We start from the raw sequence: 24643 nt of genomic DNA on the forward strand, positions 1-24643 counted from the left end.
TGTGGTTTTCAATTATCAAGAACAGAAAAAGTCATTAGACCTTACGATATACACTAGACCAACTACTGACCTTCCCCAGGATGCAGCCCACAACAATTGGCTGACTCCCAGGTGCTTATTTACTGTTAATTGAACAAACACATCAGGTGAAAGGAAATATTCCCAAACATTTCTGTCCTGTCATGGAAAACGAACTGAAAACCTTTGAGCTGTGAACTGACTGTGTGACAAGTCCCATAATGTGAATAGTGTAATAGAAAAGTTATATTTTGTATTGTTTATTTTGAATTACATTTCAATATACAGTATTTACTTTCATTTTTTTTTACCTCTGGGCTGAAAGCTCCCAACCTCTTTAAAGATAGTAATGAATTTACTATAAATGTTTATAGCTTTCTAGTTTAAGTAGTATAAAGTTGCCTGTGAAGTTAGATAGTGTATAACTGTAATGTTTTTCTCCAAAGGTTAATGTTGACACCTTCGACAATGGCACGCTTCCCTGTTCACTCTGGCTGAAAGGTCTTCCACATGAGGAAGATGAAGATCAGAGGTGGATTGCAATTTTGGAGCCAGTGGATATAACTGTAGCTAAGGTAGGAATCATTGCAGTAAACTTGACAATTAGGTATTTCCAGTATAAATAATTTATGGTTTTCTCATATTCATTTCTGTTCTTTCACTGCCCATTTATGCAGTATTTCATATGCCTCATCATATCAGCTTGAAAATGTTAATAATTTAGGGGTACAAAGTATTGCAACTTTTGAAATTTACCATTGTAGTTACATGGCATGTCGATTGTGCACAATCGACTTGAGGATGGTCCAGGACGGACCGAAACGTTGCCGTCCCTTCACTTTCTAGCGTGTAGTCTGGTCAACATTCTTCAGCCACGTTATTGTGACTCATCGCCTGCAAATTTGAAATTATGCAAACATTCAGTACTGGGGATTGGGTTGGTGGGTGAATAACTTAATATCATAGAGTAGGTTCTTTTATTGTAAAGTAAAACTGGAATTATTTTATTTTTCCTTTGAAAAAGAATTAATAGTTGTGTATTAGCTGCTGCAACATCTGGCTCACTGGTACAGATCTCCAGGAAACAAGGTGTCGGCTATAGGAAGTTCACATAGATACGAGGTTTGGGGGTGGGAATATGTACTAGAATATTTTAGTAGCATTTTAAAATTATTTTAGTATTGTAGAATTATGTTTGAAAAATCCTGTCATTATTGCAACAGCAAGTATAACATTGACAGTTACAAAATATTCTGCGTTTGTATTATGCTGATTATGATTATTTACTTTTTAGGCTTCGGTAGACGTGACTGGTCGCATTCTTAAGCATGATTCTTCCTTTAGTACATTATTTGGGTATGCAGAAAATGATGAACTCAACAAATTTAATGTTCGAGAACTCATTCCAGCACTGGAGGTGCCCAAATCTCCTCGGGAAATAACAAAGGTATATTGAATACTGTTTTACTATTTTCTGTTATTCTCCAGATTTCTCCTATGAAGTTAATTAATATACTAAATGTAATTATTAGATCGATAAGTGTTTCAGCCATTTTCTTGTGTATATACTATATATATTTTGTCACTTTTTTAACTAAAAATTGTCATAATTTAAAGTATTCATCACCATGCTTTTTCTGTTAAAATGGAATTTACATTCTTTGGAAATATTTGTCAGTAATGAAATTGTGTACAGCCAGTATTGTTATCAGTAGCAGTGACTCTTGACTAACTATTTGAATTTAAGCTAATGCTGAAAATGTCTTAAACTGTATCTGTATTTGTTTATCTTTGCTTCCACACCCAGGATATTGAGAAGCAACAGTGTACAGGACAGACGGTTGACTGTGCAACATTCCCTCTGTGTGCACACTTCTCTTATAATAAGGCACAGACTGATGAAGTTGTAAAGAAAATAATTTTTGATCTTGAAATTTGGGTAAGGCATATATTGTTTTCCCCACTTTCATTTGCATGAATTCATCCTGTTATTAAACATTTGCATTTTTTTTTCTAGTGAAAATACGGTGCTGGGTAACCTACTTGTAATTGGTTCCAATACCTGCTCTAAGGTTTTAATCTCGATGAAACAAAAAAATTCTCAAATACCAACCTTAGTGTGTACAGATTTTTTCTATAAAATACCTTCCATATGAATTGTGAATTTTACAAATATTAGAGCTGTGACTAGTGAGAGTCCACTGTATATCCTGTTATTTTGCTTGTAAATATTGAAACAAATTTAGAATATGATGTCTTTTTTTTTCTAGGTTTTCTCAAACATCAGTGGCTTAGTGATGCTGGATGATTCTGGCAAGATTATTGATTATAATTATAATTTCACAAGACTTTTGTTTGGGTATGGCAAGAACGAACTCGAAGGAAAGGTAAGCGGCAATATTCACCTTAAGATAAGTAAATGTAATATTTTTTTGTGTTTAGTGAATATTTCATGTACAGTATGTGTGTATTTTATAAAAAAAAAACAATTAATAGTTTAAATTGCTACCATTTCAGGACATCACCAGTCTCATACCAACTTTTGTTGATGATGTCGCCTTAATTCGGAAACTGAACAGTCCGTCCTTTGACTCTGACTCGGATTCGACCATCAGTGATAATGAAGAGGAGAACCAAAAGGAAAATAGCAAAGTAATGTGTAAAGAGCTTGGTTATGTAAGCTCTACAGTACAGTGTTTAGTGTTGTCACTCTATTGTTAGCTTAATAATGAGCATTATCCATAGTCTTCAAAAATGGTTGCTAAATAAATTTTTACTTTATCACGTGTTCATTTTTTATGTATTTAGTTTTTAACTTCGTCTTGTAGCTCATACATAATAATAAACTTAATTTTTGTTGGAATTGTATCTCTTGCCTGCAGAGTGTCGGTGTTAACAATTCCCAGGTGAAGAAGAGTCTGCCAGACAAGGATGTGACCATTTTTATTTCTGAGCCTTCTTCCATAACAACACCTGACCACAGCAATGTTACTACAGACAGGTGAGGCTTGTTTTAGTCCTAGTAAAACCCAGTTTTGTCAGCCCTGTTATTTTTTTTTTTCTATTTTCTTCTCTCCCTGCAATGGAATCTAGCTTAAATGTACCGTATTTGCCGGCGTCTAAGACGCACCATCACATGGGATGCACCCCTATTTTATAAGGATATTTTGTGGGAAAAAACAATTTTAGTATGTTTCATCTTGCATTCATCGAAAGAGATTTTAAAGTAGTTCTTGTACCTCAACTCTTAGTCCCTCTAAGATCAGCTATATAGTTGTTTATATTTTGGGCAAAAGGTATTGCTATACAGGATATGAAACTTGTATTTTCTTGTTACCTCGACAAGCCACCAGGGTGGCACACCTGGTGGTGGCGCATCATTATCCCTTCACAGATTTCACTGCTCCTGTTATGCAGCATGTATGTAGTCAGATCTAGTCACAGTCGCAACCAGTTACCGGCAGCCATGGTCAAGTTACAGTCAGGCATGCATTCAGGCACAAGTCAGTCAAAGGCAGTTAGGCATTCACAGGTTGGAAAGGCTAAAGGAGCTGAACCTCACATCCCTGGAAAACAGAAGAGTAAGGGGAGACATGATAACCACCTACAAAATTCTCAGGGGAATTGACAGGGAACAACAAACAACAGGGAACAAAGACAAACTCTTCAGCATGGGTGGGACACGAACAAGGGGACACAGGTGGAAACTTAGTACCCAGATGAGCCATAGAGACGTTAGAAATTTTTTTTTCAGTGTCAGAGTAGTTAATAAATAGAATGCACTAGGAAGTGATGTGGTGGAGGCTGACTCCATACACAGTTTCAAATGTAGATATGATAGAGCCCAGTAGGTTCAGGAATCTGTACACCAGTTGATTGACAGTTGAGAGGCGGGAACAAAGAGCCAAAGCTCAACCCCCGCAAGCACAATTAGGTGAGTACAGGTATGGTAGCAGTCACAGTTTGTAAACAACAAGAGTCTGTTGTTTACAGAACACCAAGGCCACCATCTGCATTAATCTCATACCAATCGTCTAGACACAGCTTGAGGGGTGGGGAATATTTATGGGAGGGGCTGGTGTGGAGATGGGGGGGGGGAAGGAAGGTTAGGATGTAGCTGGGATGTGGGAGCTGAGGGGTGAATCAGGACTGACCACAGCCAGTCTGCCTGCTACCCTGCCGGTCAAACCTTGCCTGCCTGAACCAAGACCCGAGCCTGCCCACCCATCCACCCTGCCAGTCAGCCACCGATCGACCCACCCACCTCATCCTGCCCTCCCATCTGCTAACTGCCTTCCTGCTCAAGGTTAGCCACCTCTATGCTTGCCCACACACCCTGCCTGCCTGCCCGCCTACCCACCCTCCCACCTGCCAGTTGGCAACCACTCAATCCACATGCCCTGCCCACCCACAAGCCATCCAGCCAGCCATTCATTCATTCATCCATCCATCCATCATACCTGAAGAGGATTTAGTAACACAATTTAATATCACTTGTTTTCAATATTTTATTATTAGCAACGATTTTTTTGCCTAGCAAACTTACCCAGTATGCTCGTCTGGCTCCCTAGCCTATGGTGCTCAGTCTAACATCCATAATGTGGCCGCATTAGACTCGGGTCAATTATTTTTAGACATTTAAAAATAAAAAAAAAAGCGCATCTTATACACCAGGAAATACGGTAACCTTAATAACTGGATTTCCAAATGCAGTTGAACAATATGCCTCCGGCAATGAAAATACTGTAGACAGGTTGAATTGCACCAGAAAGAAAAAAGGTAGTGTTGGTCAAGCCGAACTGAATGAAGACCATTGCTTTACAAGATCTTTATTAACAAAAATGAACAATTCATATGGTAATGAAAATCATTGTATAAGGTATATTAATGACTTTCCTGAGCTAAGACCCCCCTCCCCCTCTTGAATACTTCAGCAGTACTCACAGGTTATTTGAGAGCCTCCAGGCTCTCAATTTGTATTTTCATCATGATGGAGGTCGTTATTATTGGTGTAACAAGTTGGGAAGACATTGGCTAGTCTAACTCAAGCCACCTCTGAGAGCATCTGCTTACTATAATATAGGGGAATAACCATCAACCCTCAACACCCACCCCCTGTAAGCAAATGGTAGAAGTTATGCAAAGACCCGTTGTTGTTTCAGCAAACTTACCGCTGGATCAAAGCTACACTTGCTGCTGCTAAGCTTTGTTATGGTAGGGTTTATTTGCTTGAAGCTGGTTCCTCAGTGCAGGGGTGTTGCTTGGTTTTAACATTTGCATCATGGTGTGATGTATCAGTCATTGTGTGACACTCATTATATCTATCTGCTGCAACACTAAATGGTTTTCCTTCAAAAGAAAATCCCTTGGATATATTTTCTCAAGCTATTTGCCATTACCATATCTTTTCCGAAGACATTGTCATGTCTTCTCAAATTTGTACCACTCCCTTTTTAGTTCCTTCAAATTTGTCCCCAGTCCTAGATCTTGGTTTTGGGCTCCCATACACTAAGAATTACACTTCTTCTTAATCTTCACTGTCGGTGAATGTTTGGCTACTCTGCCTTACTAAGTTTGTTTGATTCGTAGGTGCCTTAGCGGTTTTTCATCCCTTGTGTATGAGGTTTATTTAGTGTACACTAGTCAGGTTACAGTTTTGTTGGCTAAGGAAATTTAGATTTCCTGATAGATATAAGTATTGAATCCACAGTGAGGGGAATCTTGTCCCTCTGTGAAAATTAGATTAAATTATATTTTGGTTTTATAATAGATTGGATTAATCTCTCCAACAAAGGCATATAAATAGCTAATGAGGTTTAATCTCAAAAAAAAAAATAAGCTTTGGGAGAAGGGAGATGGAACCAGGTGGATAAATGTATAAATATATATAAAATTAACTATGATATAGTACATGTGTATATGCATATATACTTGAAGTGTATATGTGAATATATACACATGTATATCCATGACGCACTAAATGTGTATAGAGCGAGTGATGTAGGCGGGAGGTGAGGGTGATTTATATTTTTAAGATTTTCATTATACTGTACAGTATTGTGATAGAGCATGTGCTGCCATACAGAGCTGGGGTTTTTGTGTCCACTGTAATAAAAACGTCTAGATTAATTTTGTCTTTATCTTTGCATCCTTTTCAGTAAGCTCCAGGGTTCCCTCTATACCACAACACTCAACACATTCAATTCAACAGGAAATAGTACAGGCAATGCTGAGAACAGTCAGAATATTATACAGACAGGCAAGGCAATGAGGGATATTACAAACTCGATGAATGTTCTCAACGTTAGTCAACAGGTATGTATTGAATAATATAATATTTTCAGAAATATCCGTCTTCCTCCATCACCACTCGGACGTTTGTAGCCATGGTAATACTGTATTTGGTCTTCTACATAGAGCCTTAATCATGTCCAGTTCAATCAGTTGGTTTTTTACTTACTCTTACTTTGATCTTGGAGAGTTCATGGAACCTTCTATTTAACTTCTTGCCACTGTGAGATCATTTCCATCTCGTCTTTGTCTGATGACATGCTGCTACTCTGTTTTATTTTTTGTATAGTTTCTAAACTGTCAATTTCAAGGTGCCTCCATTCCTCTCTTGACCATAAGTGTTGTATATTATATTTTTGGGCCCCTTAGACCTATTCTGTTTGTCTCTGTGCACCACTGCCTCGACTGTTTCTGTGTCTTCTTATTTCTGTTTCCTTGGAATGTCTTATGAATCTTGGTTAATTTTTTGTACCTTGTCTTCAGCTTCATTAAGTAGTTTATTACTATCTGTAGTTTGCCTCTTATTTTGTGGGTTACATAAAAATCTTATTTAGTGTACATTTTTTGGAAGCTGATGTTTTTATAGATACATTTTGTGATGAAATATATACATAATGTAATTAATAAATACTGTAGTAGACTTTGTGCTCTATGTCTTGGAGGCTATACAGGTATCCTGTTATGATACTGGAATTAATGTGGCTTAAGTGAAGATAGCTCTACACAAATTTCAACTGGAGGCGATATTTAGTGCATCATTAGTCATCAAAATAAGCACTAATTGGATTAGTGCTTATTTTGTAGTAGTTATTAAAGTTTCAACAGAACTCGTACTGATGAGCAAGTTCATACTGTCAATTTGGTAACTTATAATTTAACTTGCAGGCTAACACAAACCAATCGAGCTCTCCAAGCATACACTCAAGTCCAAGTAAGCTGAGGCCAAGTCATGATCATAGCAATACTTCCAATGCAAGTTTTCCCAAGGTAAGAAGGAAATTAGGTACTTCAAATTACATTATGGTAATATTATAATGAATTTCAAGAACATAATTTTCTGATATTTAATATTTGTCGCTTTATGCAGTTTTTGTTACTGTGTTCTGACTTATCTTTAATCTTCACGTACCGCTCAACAATCTCACGTTGATCGTGAGATTGTTTATCATTAACGATCGTTGATATTCAGGCTCATCTTGCTAACATCTTCAATGTTCAGGTCTTCTCAAGGATCTCATCAATATTTTAACATTCACAGAATTTATTCACATCTATTATAGTATTTAGCTCTGATCTTTGGCATGAATATTTTAATTAGACACTTTTTACATTAGTCATTTCATTAGACATTAGAATAATGTAAGATTATTATTGATGAGAAGTTTATTTGTGCTAAAAATAAACATTCCTTCTGAAGATGTATTAATTAGGAAAGTACTTAAGGAAGTTCCCGTTTCAATTCTCCCTCCGTGGTCTGACACTGTCATACATACATACATACATATATATATATATATATATATATATATATATATATATATATATATATATATTTATATATTTATACTTCAAATATATATATATTTGAAGTATATATATATATATATATATATATATATATATATATATATATATATATATATATATATATATATATATATATATATATATGTATATATGTATATATGTATATATGTATATATATATATATGTATATATATATATATGTATATATATATATATATATATATATATATATATATATATATATATATATATATATATATATATATATATATACACACACACACACACACACACACACACACACGCCGAGGCAAAACATTTAAATGAGAGCAGGAATGAAGAAGAAATAAATTCTTTTTTCTACAAAGTGATAGGGGTAGGCAAACCAGTAAAGTGGTACATAAAGGCAAACCAACAAAATCAATAGAGAGAGGGGGAGTGAAGAATAAGGAGAGGGGGAACAAGTTCCTGAAGATTGCATACACCAACATAGATGGAGTGAGATCGAAGATACTGGAGTTAAGTGATGTAATACAGCTGCAGACACCAGACATTGTTGCACTCACGGAGACAAAACTTGAAGATGTAATTTTAAATGAGGTCATATTCCCGAGGGGCTACTCAATTTGGAGACGGGACAGAAAAATTAGGAAAGGCGGTGGCGTTGCTGTGCTGGTAAAAGAACACCTAAAGGTGAAGGAAATAATGACTGCCAATCCACAAGAAGTTGACATAATAGCACTAGAGATCTGCTATGAGGATGATAAACTAATGATGATAAATGCATATAGTCCACCGCCAAGCAGCACATGGTCAAAGGAGGAGCTAGATAGTAAACGTGAAGGTCTTATAACAATAATGAGAGAGATTATAGCGAGAGCGGATAACGATAGATCACGACTGTTGATAGTCGGTGACTTCAACTTGAAATCCATAGACTGGGAAGCATATGAAGCTAAAACAGAAGATTTTTGGACCTGTAAATTTGTAGACCTCATCCTGGAAACATTCTTGTATCAACATGTTAAACAAGCTACGAGGATGAGGGAAGGGGACGTTCCCTCCATGCTAGATTTGATATTTACCAGGAAGGAGGAAGAGATATTTGACATTCAGTACCTTCCTCCCTTGGGTAAAAGTGACCATGTCTTTTTGGGAATAAAGTATGCAATGCGTTATAAGCTGGAAGAAAATAAGGAGGTTGAAGCAGTTGAAAAACCAGACTTCAGGAGAGGACATTATGGTGACCTTAGAAATTTTTTTAGTGAGTATAATTGGACAGACTTGATGCTAGGCAAGGAAGTGAATGAGATGTATGGCAAGTTTTGTGAAATATATGATAAAGGCACAAAAAAATTTATACCAAAACAGAGATGCAGAACTAGGAAACAGGATTGGTTCAATAGAAATTGCGAGAGGGCTAGAGACCGAAAGACACAAAAATGGAATCAATACAGGAAGAGGCCGAACCCCCAAACATACCAGCGATACAAAGATGCGAGAAACAACTACACGGCAGTGAGGAGAGAGGCAGAAAGAAATTTTGAAAAAGGGATTGCGGACAAATGTAAAACAGAACCAGGTCTATTCTATAAATTCATAAACAACAAATTGCAGGTAAAGGATAATATTCAGAGGTTGAAAATGGGAAATAGATTCACGGAAGATGAAAAGGAAATGTGTGAAACACTAAACGAAAAGTTCCAAAGTGTGTTTGTACAAAATGAAATCTTTAGGGAACCAGATACAATAAGAATTCCAGAGAACAACATAGAACACATAGAGGTGTCTAGAGACGAAGTGGAAAAAATGCTCAAGGAGCTCGGTAAGAACAAAGCAGCTGGCCCAGATGGCGTTTCACCATGGGTTCTGAGAGAATGTGCATCTGAGCTCAGCATTCCACTTCACCTGATCTTTCAGGCATCCCTGTGTACAGGAATCGTAGCAGACGGGTGGAAACAGGCTAACATAGTTCCAATCTACAAAAGTGGCAGCAGGGAAGACCCCCTCAATTATAGACCTGTATCATTGACAAGTGTAATAGTGAAAGTATTGGAAAAACTAATCAAAACTAAATGGGTAGAACACCTAGAGAGAAATGATATAATATCAGACAGACAGTATGGTTTTCGATCTGGAAGATCCTGTGTATCGAATTTACTCAGTTTCTATGATCGAGCCACAGAGATATTACAGGAAAGAGATGGTTGGGTTGACTGCATCTATCTGGACCTAAAAAAGGCTTTCGACAGAGTTCCACATAAGAGGTTATTCTGGAAACTGGAAAATATTGGAGGGGTGACAGGTAAGCTTCTATCATGGATGAAAAATTTTCTGACTGATAGAAAAATGAGGGCAGTAATCAGAGGCAATGTATCAGAATGGAGAAATGTCACAAGTGGAGTACCACAGGGTTCAGTTCTTGCACCAGTGATGTTTATTGTGTACATAAATGATCTACCAGTTGGTATACAGAATTATATGAACATGTTTGCTGATGATGCTAAGATAATAGGAAGGATAAGAAATTTAGATGACTGTCATGCCCTTCAAAAAGACCTGGACAAAATAAGTATATGGAGCACCACTTGGCAAATGGAATTTAATGTTAATAAATGTCATGTTATGGAATGTGGAATAGGAGAACATAGACCCCACACAACCTATATATTATGTGAGAAATCTTTAAAGAATTCTGATAAAGAAAGAGATCTAGGAGTGGTTCTAGATAGAAAACTATCACCTGAGGACCACATAAAGAATATTGTGCAAGGAGCCTATGCTATGCTTTCTAACTTCAGAATTGCATTTAAATACATGGATGGCGATATACTAAAGAAATTGTTCATGACTTTTGTTAGGCCAAAGCTAGAATATGCAGCTGTTGTGTGGTGCCCATATCTTAAGAAGCACATCAAAAAACTGGAAAAGGTGCAAAGACATGCTACTAAGTGGCTCCCAGAACTGAAGGGCAAGAGCTACGAGGAGAGGTTAGAAGCATTAAATATGCCAAAACTAGAAGACAGAAGAAAAAGAGGTGATATGATCACTACATACAAAATAGTAACAGGAATTGATAAAATCGACAGGGAAGACTTCCTGAGACCTGGAATTTCAAGAACAAGAGGTCATAGATTTAAACTAGCTAAACACAGATGCCAAAGAAATATAAGAAAATTCACCTTCGCAAATAGAGTGGTAGACGGTTGGAACAAGTTAAGTGAGAAGGTGGTGGAGGCCAAGACCGTCAGTAGTTTCAAAGCGTTATATGACAAAGAGTGCTGGGAAGACGGGACACCACGAGCGTAGCTCTCATCCTGTAACTACACTTAGGTAATTACACTTAGGTAATTACACACACACACACACACACACACACACACACACACACATATATATGTATGTTTGTATATTTTGGTAGCAGTCTCTCTTGTAAACATATGTCGTTAAATATAACCGAAAAGGTAAGATTAATTATTCTAACACAAATTTTCTCAATATTTCTTATGTTTCTTTTCACTGTTGACAGTGAAAAGAAACATAAGAAATATTGAGAAAATTTGTGTTAGAATTATTAATCTTACCTTTTCGGTCATATTTAACAACATATATGTATGAGTTCTATTGTCATTTTTAGTGCGAAGAAAGCTGCAGATTATATTCCTGCATATACTGTAAAGAATTAACATCCAATTTTTTGTATTAATTTGTTTAATTCAGGTACAAAGTGGAGGATGTCCAAATTTGCTTCCTGAAGATGTAGTCACATCAACTCCTGCTATAGAACGAAAGAAAACTCAGAGCCGTATGGACTCCATAGAAGAAGGCAGTTTCTTTGGGGTTGGGAAACATAAAGATGGCTCTGACCTCGGTATGTAAAGCTTTTGTGGAACTGCTGTTCTTTTTCAGTCTTGTAAATGAAGACTACTGCTGTTGAAAATGTGAATAATAATTACTGAACACAAGTGTATTTGTTGGGTAACCAGGAGAGTAAAGATGGAAAGTAAGACCAGTATTAATGTAACAGTGTTAATTAGTATTAGCAATGATGTTGATTAAAGTAGCAAAGATATAATGAGACTTCAAGAAAGAACACGTTTTATTTTGCATATAATTTATTAACAGGAACTAGTAATAATTTGTTTTGAGCCTTTAATATTGACAAGATGGATTATTTTATGGAAAAAACTTTTTGATATGTGTACTATCTTGGATACTTTTTAATAATTTTATTTCATAAGAATGCTGATGTTTAAAATACAATTACTGCAAGTTCTCACTGCGAATGTGAACTGGGAATTTGGATTATTCTTGTGATCCTACATGTAATTCTATGTCTGACATATCAAACTGTAAGACGGTACATAGATACTGTACAGAGCCTGCAGATGCCTCTGTAAATAGAAAAAGCCTTTTAATAATGTATGCACTTGAGAATTTGTCCTGTAAATTGTATATTGAAGGTAACTGTGGGGTTTTACAGTGATCATCTACCAAATTCGTCGCATTGAGCTAAATGGCAGGCCACATTTTTGTGTGTGGATATTACGTGATCCAGAGGAGCCGGGTGAGGGCGGTAAATCCCATACCAATCTAACTCTAGCGTCTACGTTCAGTGAGACTACCGAGGCATCTTTAGGCAATGTAAGTTAAGCAATATTGTAACCTAGATGTTTAAAGCAAGTTATTTTTTCTTATTTAATCTCCACTTATATTTTAATGATATATGTTAATGAACCTTCAAAATATTTATAGCCTTTAAATAATCTTTGCCCTTTCTTTTATGCATATCTAAATATTTTCAGAATCATAGTCATATAACAAAATTGTTACTCTAGTGAAAGCTGTAAGTAATGCACAATCATTATCTGTAGCCTAAAGTCATCTGTTATTGCTGGTTCCTTGCAAGTAATTATGCATAATTATTATTTAACATTTTACATATTTACATATCTATTGAATATAAAACAAAATTAAAAGTTTCAATTTGGAATTCAAATCCAGAATTAACATTTATGATTCAGTTTTAGAGAGTTATTTATGAACAAATCCACAGGAGCCATGATGAGGGCTCCTACCTCATCAAGGCTAGTGTTCCCAGATGCGCTCTAGTCAACTGTGCCACCACATATTCAAAAGATTCTTTTCACAATCATAGCTGCTTGATGGGGTTCTGGGTGTTATTCTACTCCCCAAGCTGGCCTGAGGCCAGGCTTGTCTTGTGAGAGTTTGGTCCACCAGGCTGTTGCTTGGAGCGGCCCGCAGGCCCACATGTTGTGATACAGTCGACTAGAACACATCTGGGAACACTTGGCTCATAGGTTCGAACCCTCATCAAGGCTCCTGTGGATTTGTTCTTTGATATATCACATTAATGTGATTTCTCTTGAGTTATTAATAATAGATTTGTCACTATTACAGTGAAGCATGAACATTTCTTCTGGGCACAAACTGGTGGCCTGTAACATTATCCTAGTGAAATCATTGTCAATCACAGCAAAAGCTTTATTACAGTTAAATCTTTAATGTATTCAATTGCTTGCTTTTAGGTTTTTTAATAATGCAGGTTTTTTTAGGCCTGTCTATTGCTGCTGTCACTAAATAAGCAAGTTAATATATCAGATTTTGTTTACAGGATGTTGCATAATGAACCTTTAATGTTATTTACAGGCTATCAAAGCCCAAGCACAGAAGGAGGTGATTGATCTTGAAGAAGACTCTGATTCATCAGATGATGATGTTGAGAACAGTCAGACTAGTACTGATGGCAGTTCTGGGGCCGAGTATTCCCTCAACCATTCCAGGAGGGGTAACCGAGACACTTCTTCTAGTGTATGTATATACGCTCCTCTATACTGTACTGGCCATATTTCTTATTTCGTTTATCATTTTATTCCTACTGGGAGTTCTCGCCAGAAATGTCAGCTTTATTCTGGCAAAGACATTAAAGATCATAATAAATATTACTAAATAATTTTACTCATTAGTTAAAAATTTCTGAAAAGGAGCAAGCGCCGCTCAGCTGCAGTTACAGTACCAACAAATGTGTGTAATAGTTAAATGTCTTCCCCCCATGTATATATACTTCATAAGTATATATATATACATTCGGGAATAGCTTTATTTCCCTCATAAGAACATAAGAATAAAGGTAACTGCAGAAGGCCTATTGGCCCATATGAGACAGCTCCTATTTATAACCACCCAATCCCACACATATACATGTCCAACCCACGTTTGAAACCATCAGGGGACCCCCACCTCCATCACGTTACGTGGTAATTGTTTCCCCCTCGTGTTATGTCATCCTTGGATGAGCAGAAACTAACTAGATTTCTTCATGTATTATTTAAATTTTTCCTATCTGTATCTCTGATGCATTATTTCCTCAGGGATTTTCCTACCCAAGGGTAACCACAACACAAAACTTTTGCTAGTTATTCAGTCATGTTCTAGCTTAATGTTATTAGAGGACCTATAGTATTTCCTAAGCAAACTTCCATTTTTATTTATCCAACGTCTTTATACTGTTCAGTACTTCAATTCTGTTCAGTACTATATGGGATCAACCCCATTTCGATACATCCGCAGATGCTTTTAGGAGACATTTTTGCTATGCCTGTTTCTCCTTACGTCTCGTTCATCTGAGAAAATTATTTAAACCGTATTTGGACCCATGTTAAAAGTGTCGCCATTAATCCTTATATTTTCTACTCTTCCCATAGCCTAATTTCACTGAACAAAATTTCTTTCAACTGAAATGAAGGGCATCTGACTTTAGATGCAGGAGAACCTGATTGTAAAGAAATTCCACCCCTCATTGCCAGTGTATTAAAGGATCCTATCCTTAAATCATATTTTTTAAAGGTGGTGCCATTTCCCTAATATAGTTCAGATGAACCAGGTCTATAAACTTTCCTGCAAGTCTGTGAACTCTGGCCCTGCATGTTAATCAAATCTGCACATCACCAACTTTGCTTAACACTTGTTCAGCTGAATAAGTGTTTTGCATAGTGGGTGAATAAATCCAGCCTCTAAAGTGTACATTACAATCACCTCAAGTTTAAGTTGTTTTTAATATTCATTCCCACACTACAGATAAGTGTGTGTATATACATGCAACCCTCCCTATCATTCTGGAACACTTTCCTGCCTCTCAGGGAAGGTTCTTTTCCTTTGTGGAGCTTCCCTACTTGTATGGAACCCCCCTTTTCCTTCCTCCTATACTGGCACCATTGTTCATATACTATTATCTCTGAATATTTAAATTCTATTACTGTATTTTACAAACCACATAAATTCTGTGTATCAATTTTGGTCTTTTGCAGTACTGTACTCTGAAAGCTAGACCACTTGACCTCTTGCTAGCATAAACTGTATTGCAATTCATTTTACTACTTAATGTTTAATTCTAGTGCCCAGATGAGGGAGAAGAACTTCTAGTAGCAGGAGACTTCAGTAAACACTACACAGTCCTGCGGCAAATTGGAAAAGGAGCATTTGGATGTGTCAAGATGAGCGTCCACAATAGTGATGGTCTCTTGGTATGTCTCAACACTTAGCAGTTGGTTTGCATCTTATTAAGCAAAGTAATATGAACATTGTTGAAACATCTCCAGTCATTCTCTTAAGTTTTCATGTATAATTTATTGCAGTAGACACTGGATTTGTTTTAATGTTCATCAAGGTAAGGTAATTATCAGGAGAAAGCAATGAACCATTATCACTTGGAATGAATATGTGGATAAGGATTTGGGATAGGATATGAGGATAAGGACTTGGGATAGGATATGAGTATAAATATTTGGGATGGGACGGGGGAAAGGAATGATGTCCATCCACTTGGACGGTCTGGAAATGAAAGCCGACCTGCAAGAAGTGAGACTGTCGCTCTACCATCCAGTTCAAGTGGTTGGGCTTAATGTTCATCAAGTGTTTGTTGGCTCTCAGAATGTGTTTCTCTGTTGCTTTTATGTATTGTTTTTTCATCTCATCATGGTTATCTGAATCTTGAGACTTGGCACATTAAATTTTTGCCTTATTTAATTTTCCCTATTTTTTGTATCATTACTGTACTATAATAGATTTTCATAATGGTTGCCTGGACTGATCAGAGGAAGAATTGGTTGTTCATGATATGTGTGCACTATGATGATAATGAGATGAACAGCTGACATGAAAGCAACACTGTGTTATGTATACATTATCATTACCTTTCCACTTGCATTGGGTGGGGAAGTGTCAGCCCAGAGAAGACAAAAGCGTGTGTTATTGTCAAATACCTTTATTCAGATACATTCACTCCCTCCTTACAAATGCTGCTTCTACCTGGCCTTGTCACTTTCCATATCCTATAGGTGCAACATCACCTTCCGGTCGTGGTGCTTTCTTCTGATAATTGAAGTATTAGAATACTACTTGATTTCCACATGTTCAGTTGTTTACACTTGTTCCATGCTTCCTCAAACTGAATACGTACGCACCATGTCTCCGAGTGTGTATTCAGTCGATTACTCACTCGCTCATCAATATGTTCACTGTATCCAAACTTTCTCGGTTCTCTCTCCTCAATCCTTCTGTTGAATTTTTGCGCATCACATCACCACCTGACATTTTCATTTACTGATGTATCTACACTCCTAGTACTTCACACACGTTTCTTAGATTATCCATTTCTATTGCTCAAACTTGATATTTCACATACATCATCATCTTCTAACCATTCATAAGTTAACACTCCTTTATATCTCTAGCCACGTATGTCAATCTTGTTTTTCCTAGACATCACTCTCTATACATCGGCCACTTTCCTTCCTTGGTCGATTCTGTTCTCAATTTAGATTGTATAAAATTATCATTTGGCAATTATACATTCCAGATATTAAAACTGACTTGACTATTTCCTGCACTTCATTCATACATATTTTGCTCAGATCTCCTCTCTACCACTTTAGCAGCTTGTTGCTGTTATTTTCTCGTTCATATAGAAACAATGCATACTTGAAATACCCTCCATTCTTTTTGTCTTTTTCTGTTTTCTGTCTTTTTTTTCTGTATAATAATAACTTTTATGTATCTGTGCTTACTTGATATTCCTCTGCAATCAATACTTATTTGCAAATTATAACTCCTTGATATTTTAATTATTACAGAGCCATTACCATAATATAGTTGCTATTATTGGCAGAATTAATTTGTGAAACCTCCTTTTAGGTTTAATCTAAATTAATCTATGAAACTCTTTTTTTTACAGGTGGTAACTAAGTTTATTAAGAAGAGTAAAGTGTATCAGGACAGCTGGGTTGATGACCTCCTTCTACGTAAAAGAGTGCCTTTAGAAGTGTCGCTTCTTATGACCCTAGATCATCCCAACATTGTGAGTAACTTAGTACTTTGCTATGTGAGGCTCGTGTCTCATATTATGGCTGAGAAGAGAGATGTGTCAAAAGAGAAAATTATAATCATTATAATAATAATAATAATACGTGCAGACAAATTTTTGGGTACAGTAATATGTTACACTTAGGTGCCAGTTGCAAAATAATGTAATTTATAATGTTACCTTATGGCCTTAAACTTTCTTAAACAAAATTTTAATTGGTGCATTATAATCAAACATAATAACTTTGTGTGTCTAGCAAGTGTATATATCACAAGATCCAACATGCAAATTGTTTGTTATTTCTGGGGGATTGTTTTTAAAGTGAATAACCCCAAAGTAACAAAATATAACATTTGTAATATATATATAGGAAGTCTAATAAAGGAATGAAGTGAAACTAAATTTTATTGCAGGTATGTGTGTTTGATATGTTTGAAAACGATGATTACTTTCAACTAGTAATGGAGAAATGGGGTGCAGGTATGGACTTGTTTGAGTTCATCGACCGTAATCCACTACTTGATGAATCTCTTGCGGCTTATATCTTCAGACAGGTCAGTCACATCATTGATTTTTTCATTTATGAGTACATGCTTCTGTGTACACTAGAAATCTTGAATTGGAATCATTCACACAACAAAAATTTAATAAACATTTTGAACGTAGATTGTGGTACTGGATGGTGACTTCCGAACTCCAAGTAAGTCAGGTTGTACTTCCGAATGAATTATTGTTGAACTCTTAAGATCATAGGGTTCAGTCAAGTGTGCATTTATCAAGACTGGTAGTGTGTGTGTGTGTGTAAAACCATGTATAATTATCATTTAGGTATAACTTATAATACACTGCACTAAGTATTTATTTCTTGGCTAGATTCATTGTAGCATTTCTGTTTTATATATTCAAGGCTCATTTTAGATATTTACCTAAACAAATTTGAACACATCATGAGAGGTGTACTGTAGTAAATGGATACTGAGCTGCTTCAACGTTTGAATCGTGGAACCATAAATGGAAGTTTTAGTCAAATGTGTTCCTGTTCGGGACACTCAACTTTAGTAGAAACAAGCATAGGAAATGTTTGCACCTGTTATTAGTTATAGTTGTCATATTAATAAATATTGGATATGTAAGTACTGTACTTCAAACTTTTCAGAAGTTAAATTTTACAAATGAAATTGTTGTTGAAAATAATTTAAGTACTGTATGGTACTGTAAATGTCCTATACACAAAGTTTTGTGAATATACTATAGTAAGTTACCCATCTATATGGGAATTGTATATGCTTTGATGAGTTCCACATTGTTGCAACCACTTGGGCTGGACGGTAGAGCGACGGTCTCGCTTTATGCAGGTTGGCATTCAATCCCCAAACCGTCCAAGTGGTTGGGCAGTATTCCTTAACCCCGTCCCATCCCAAATACTAATCCTGACCCCTCCTAAGTGCTATATAGCTGTATTGGCTTGGCACTTCCCCCTAATAATTCCTTCCTTTCATATTGTTGTAATTTACATGCATGTAGTAAACCTTTAATTTTGTCTATTTCTTTGCATGTGAACAGATTGTCTCTGCTCTAACCTACCTTCACTCTCTGAGCATCATACATCGAGATGTCAAAGATGAGAATGTGATATTAAATAACAAATTCCACGTCAAACTCATTGACTTTGGTTCTTCGGCGTTTACCAAACCTGGCAAGTTGTTTTCTCAGTTTGCCGGAACTGTGGAATATTGCAGTCCTGAAGTGCTTAAAGGAAACAGGTATGTTATAAGTTAAATAACAGTCATAAGGAATCTCATTAACACAACACGCTTTGGCATGGGTTTATTCTGTCCTGGTTCAGATATCACGAAGTCCTTGCTTATTTTCTGATGAACTGTGTATCTTTTATCTTGATCATGGCAGCTTAATATTTACTAAACAGTTCACAAGCTCAAAGACCGTCATTTCTGCAGGCTGAAGCCTCCCAACACCATGAAAGGTAGAAACTGGGTAATAAGAGTACTTAATGAGTCATTTTGTATAATTTTCAAATTCAATTGATGTATTTGATAGTTTGATAATTATATAATGAGAGTCTGGTCATTCATTTTTGCCAGAAGTAGCCTGTCATTTTTCATTTACTATCTTAAACAGTAAAAACTATAATAATGGTATTCCAAGCATTTATTGAATATTAAGTCTTCTCTGGAATCAGATGAGAAACAGACATAAGCAGAGGATGGAAGGGCTAGGATAAGATTACAGGAAATCTTGGACAGAGATTCGGGTGAATAGTAGAGATGAGGGAGCACAGGGTAATAAGCCAACCATTTTTGGCTTTGTAGGTCATTTAGATACTGTAACATGAGCTGATGTGTAGTTTGATTAGTATGATGTATGATAACATTGTGTGCTTGCATTCATGAGGGTAATGGGGATTTTTTTTTCCTGGCTGGCAATGTGTGCCTACTGTAACTTTCTACCCTTGGGTTAGTGACAAAGATCCAGTTTTTCCTGGAGCAGCGTTTTAGTGGTTTGATGACTAGTTTAGAGTCGATCATGATAGTTTCATCACTCCATATACAAATTTAATTTATAAATACTAAGTATACACTGGAGTTGATGGTTCCCCTTCTTTGTTTGTTAGGTTACTTAGTATTCTAAGTCTTGAATAATTCCGGTTTGCAAAGTCTTCTTTGATTGGTGGAATCTCAATATTTTGTCGAGTGTTCTCCATCATTTTATCACCACAACTAACTTGTAGTTTAATTAATTTATACCTGAATATTGTATATCAAATTGTGTTCACAAATGTTGACTATAACTTACATATGGTATAAAAGTGTTTTTAGCAGCCATACATGGAGACAATGCAAGACAAGTAGGGATAAATTAATTTTTGACATGACATGATGATGAATTTCTTTCTTAGATGCAAAATTTTCTTGCAGGTACAGTGGCTATGAGTTAGAAGTTTGGTCCCTAGGAGTTACCCTCTACACTCTGATGTATGGAGAAAACCCTTTTTACGACGTTGATGAAACTATCAAAGGCGACTTAACCTTCCCCGTAGTGCATTCACATGGTGGGTTATCAGGTTGTTTTCTTAAACTGTGATTCCTTTGAAGATAGAGTACTAAGGGAAATAGAGAGGGTAAGAGCATACTTCTTGAGTGTTGAGCAATGGATTACTGTAATGCCATGGAAATCAGTACTTGTAAGTACTGATTAGTATGGCCAAGAATCCGTTGAGTACCCCCAGTTATATTCTCTCTCCTGTCCTAGTAGTAGCTGGGGAAAAAGAAGGTCAGGAGCTATTTGAGCTTGCATGCCAAAGTATCAGTAAATTATCATCTAGTTCCCCAGCTGAATGACAGTTGTCCAACCAGTTCTCTGATCTGTGTATTCATTCAGAGTGGTGACAGCATTGTGAGTATAAGTAAAGGTACAGAGGTTCTTGAGATGATCAGTTACATAGAAATGTTTGTATTAATGGCTTAGGTATACACAGCAATGTGCTGCTACCCTATTCTATATGAAATATTAAAGATTGTACATAAAAAAACTAGCTCATCTAATATCCCCATCTCGCAGGATGGTTAGTCATACATGGGATCAGGAGAGCAGCAAGTCTGATCTAATAGCTGGCACTGGCCAAATCTGGGTACAGCGGAAGAATGTTTTCCAATGTTTGTGAGTGTATGAAGTTGTTACAGAGCTCAAAGTACCTCATACTATTTGGTCTGAAATAATTAATTCACATATATAGTGTTGGAGAGTATGTACCAGCTCTTGTTCACATGGTTTAAAATTGAAATGATCACCATTGGGGGATTCAGTGCCTGCAGCCACTTGCCATAGATATCGATATCCCAGCCTAATTCTAGCACTCGCAGTGTCACACTATCTAATGGATGTTTTGTGCTGTCCATTCATATAGTTCTCTGTTGTAGACATACCATAACTCTTTATACTCGTGTTTTCTAGCCTTTGAGTGTCGGTTACCGGTCTTCTGCCATCCCTAATTTCCTGAAATACTGTAGTTTTTGCAAGAGACACTCAGGTGTCATAAAGATAGAAACCAATGATTGACGGTTGATATCAATTATCTTAGCACACAGAATAGTCACTGATGTACCATGTGGGTGTTCTGGGGAAGTAAAACATATTAATTATGTAATTACCTTTATTACCCCAGCATGCTTCATATCTTTCATTTATATCGGCATTCATTCATATCTAATTTGCATCACTAAATCCAGCCTCTTGAAGAGAATTTAGGGTGTGTTTATAATTCTATTTTTCAGTATTTGATAGGATAGTATTAAGTCTTAAACCCTTGATATTTAAGGTTTTCAACATATTGCACAACTAATTCTCATTTGAGGTGTAAATGTGGATGAAGAAAATTATAAATTATTTAAGTTTTATCTAGTTGTTTTGCATTCACATTGTTATTTCAAGGTTATGAGTTAGTAAAGTTATTATAATTTGTATTCTGTGAACTAAGTGAACTTTTACTGGCAGAGCTGTGCTCCCTTCTGACGGGGATGCTGGAGAAAGACCCCAGAGCTCGTATGACCATGGATGAAGTGGCGGCACATCCGTGGACACAACTGGAGTGTAATTTGGAGGAATATGTTTTCCATGAGGTTGTCAGATGTTGTGAGTAATCTGGAGTTTTTAGATGTGGTTGGAGGTTGTGTGAAAGTTGGCAGTTTATACATAATGAATGAATAGATAAGATAATTAAATTAAATACTGAAGATGCAATAATTGAGTGAAAATTTATTAGAAAACACAGATGCATGGAACATTACATTGGTAAATAGGCTTATCAATAATATTTTCATTAGTTTTCATAAGACTTAGGGAGAGAAGAGAGGTATACCACACTAGAGAGTCATGCTGCTGGGATTCTAAAAATTAGAAATAAAATATTTAGAAAGAGGTACCTGGAGTTATATTAAAGGCACATTCTGCAAGCACCAACATAAAGGATTTTTATCTCGACACAAATCATTCCTGTCTTGAGCAACGTGGACTTGATGCCTGACCTTTGAACCTGAGTATTGTATACTTTAATGCTCTATAGACAACAAAAATCATTCATGATGATGTTGGGAGATAATGCTGAACAAAAGAAAATGTAATAAACATGGTGTGGATATGTAGTGACATATTCAGTTGTACGATATAGTTAACATTTTTGTTTAAGGGAGTTTATATGTTGTACTAATAGTATGTTACCTCAACAGCATACGATGAATGCCACCCCAAGAAATACATCACCGAATACAGTGAGAGTGATACTTCAATATCCACTGCTTCCAATAGTTTTATCTATGAGAATACTATGCAATATACCAGAAGGTCTCTCTCCTTCACTCCACAGGGTAGCCAGAATGATAATGATCATGTGTAAGTGCTCCTCCATTAAATTTCTGTTGAACCTAATGCTTTTTTGGGCCACATTTCTTGTGAATAATATTAGTATATTTAAGGCTTGATCGTAGTCAGGTGAGAAATGTTCATGTTTTAGTATTAAACAGTGGTAACCATTTGTCTGCTAAGTTGAGGCCTTCCTGTAGCAGTGTGCAGTCCTGTTTTATCCTTAACCTTCTCATTAGTTTTGCTTCATCTGCAGAATTTATGTACATAAGGAACATTAATAGTCCAATTATTGAGCTTTGTGATACCTTGCTTTCCACTTCCATCCTGTCTCTTCCTTGCTCACTATAACCCTATTTTATGTTTGTCGGATACTCTCTAATGCAGTGCAGTATGTTCTCTGGTTGAGAGGTACCTATGATATGCCTTCACTGGCTTACCCTACCTTTCCTCACATCACTACCACATCTTGCTCCATTAGTCACATGCCAACCAACATGTGCTCTTTAACACAGTTTCTTGTAAGATCTACACATAAAGATCTTGCATTTTCTCTACACATCATATCTCTTTTTTTTTTTTTTTCTTTTTTTTTTTTTGTAACGTGTTCTGTTTTTCTGCTTAATGTCCATTTGGTAATTTGTTTCAGTGATTTCTTGTATATCCCTCTAATAAAAAAAAAAATTGGCAGCTGCCTTAGGTCTTCATCATTCCTTACTCTGGTGGTGCATAGAAGGTGTCATGAAATGACTTGTGAATATATTATGAAATTAATATATTCCACCCTCTTCTCCTTGCAATACTTTTCCTTGTTCTCTGGGAAAATTTCTCTACATGCCATGAAAGTGGGAAACGGTCATAAATTAAATAGCATAAATTAAAGGATTCAACTTGTTTCTTTTTTCCATTCCCATCTTCCACTTTACCCAAATGTCTTGTATATATTACGATAACAATAATATATAATGCTTGTAACTTGCAGACGTATGCAACGCTCGGCTACCTCCATAAGTTCTTCCCAATTAACATTAGAGAACTCTGGGGAAGAGGTGCCAGTTTATGACTTGTCGGAGTCAGCCGGAGCATCAAGAACCTCCAGCTCTCAATCTGCATCATCTATGAGGTACAGAATGCTGAATAAATAGTTGTTACTGTAGCATAGTTTTTTAACATTTTTATGCTTTGGTATCTTTAATAACTAAACATGTGAAAGTAATCCTTGGCTGAAATGTTACGAGGAATCTTTGTGGTATCTCATTGTTTTGCTCCCCCAAGATAAATCCCTAATGGCTTTATGCTTAGTATTATGTTTACTTGGTCAGATGGACATTGGGCCAACACAGCAGTAATTTTGTCAAATGTCTTTGTTGTACTGGTGCTAGAAAGCTCACTGAAATAAATCTATCCAGCTATTTGTGACTACTGAATGTCCACTCATAACAAGTCTTTCCAAGCCCTATTTTGTATCACACGAACCATCAATCACCATTGTTGCCGACTGTCATTTTCCATATGAGGCTGTTATCCCCAACCCCCACCAGATGGCAGCACCAGTTAGTGGTCCCCAGACGTGTCCCTATGATGGTTGGTCAGGCTTGTAACTAGATACAATAACATGCTTTGTTTTCATCTTTAGAAATCTTGATTTTACTTTGCAGAGCATTTGTGCTGTATGTATCCTAAGGCATAGGATACATACAAATCCTGTACATAGATTACTGCTTGTAAGTGTGTGCTCAGTTTAAGTATTTTGTTTGACTCATAATTTTATTGAATATTGAATCGGTCTCTCCTCTGGTCTGGTTCAGTTTTATTTCAGTAGTGGTCTCCTCTTGAGGGTTTGATGACATTATTCATTTCCATGGTTGTTTGTTCCAGTACTAGGTATTAAGAGGTTCACTAACACACTATCTTGGGCACACTCAGGTTGTTTAATTGTTTCAGGAGTGCCACCTCATAAAGACTTAGCAAAACCTCTCCTCTTAATATTGTGTTGGGTTTGTCATCTCCTCCCTTCTATATTCTGGAGTGTGCACTGCTCCATCTCAG

At 36.4% G+C, this 24643-nt stretch overlaps 1 protein-coding gene across 5 annotated transcripts in view; it reads left to right on the plus strand.

Moving 5' to 3' along the window:
- Pask (PAS kinase) overlaps window positions 1-24643 on the plus strand; it is a 112794-nt gene that overhangs the window by 79898 nt on the left and 8253 nt on the right. For all 5 annotated transcript variants that reach the window (XR_011223788.1, XM_069309651.1, XM_069309652.1 and 2 more), the window contains exons 7-25: window positions 465-593; window positions 1313-1465; window positions 1826-1957; window positions 2289-2405; window positions 2536-2670; window positions 2901-3019; window positions 6177-6333; window positions 7195-7296; window positions 11557-11707; window positions 12320-12480; window positions 13507-13668; window positions 15252-15380; window positions 17090-17212; window positions 17632-17772; window positions 18782-18981; window positions 20155-20288; window positions 21731-21868; window positions 22462-22624; window positions 23577-23717. Coding sequence is in view for 4 of the 5 variants with exons in the window: in XM_069309651.1 (XP_069165752.1) it covers window positions 465-593; window positions 1313-1465; window positions 1826-1957; window positions 2289-2405; window positions 2536-2670; window positions 2901-3019; window positions 6177-6333; window positions 7195-7296; window positions 11557-11707; window positions 12320-12480; window positions 13507-13668; window positions 15252-15380; window positions 17090-17212; window positions 17632-17772; window positions 18782-18981; window positions 20155-20288; window positions 21731-21868; window positions 22462-22624; window positions 23577-23717 (2687 nt within the window). In the remaining variant the exon portion in view is untranslated. The remainder of the gene's footprint in view (window positions 1-464; window positions 594-1312; window positions 1466-1825; window positions 1958-2288; window positions 2406-2535; window positions 2671-2900; window positions 3020-6176; window positions 6334-7194; window positions 7297-11556; window positions 11708-12319; window positions 12481-13506; window positions 13669-15251; window positions 15381-17089; window positions 17213-17631; window positions 17773-18781; window positions 18982-20154; window positions 20289-21730; window positions 21869-22461; window positions 22625-23576; window positions 23718-24643) is intronic.

This window comes from Procambarus clarkii, chromosome 65 (assembly GCF_040958095.1).
Source record: "Procambarus clarkii isolate CNS0578487 chromosome 65, FALCON_Pclarkii_2.0, whole genome shotgun sequence".
Lineage (NCBI taxonomy): Eukaryota > Metazoa > Arthropoda > Malacostraca > Decapoda > Cambaridae > Procambarus > Procambarus clarkii.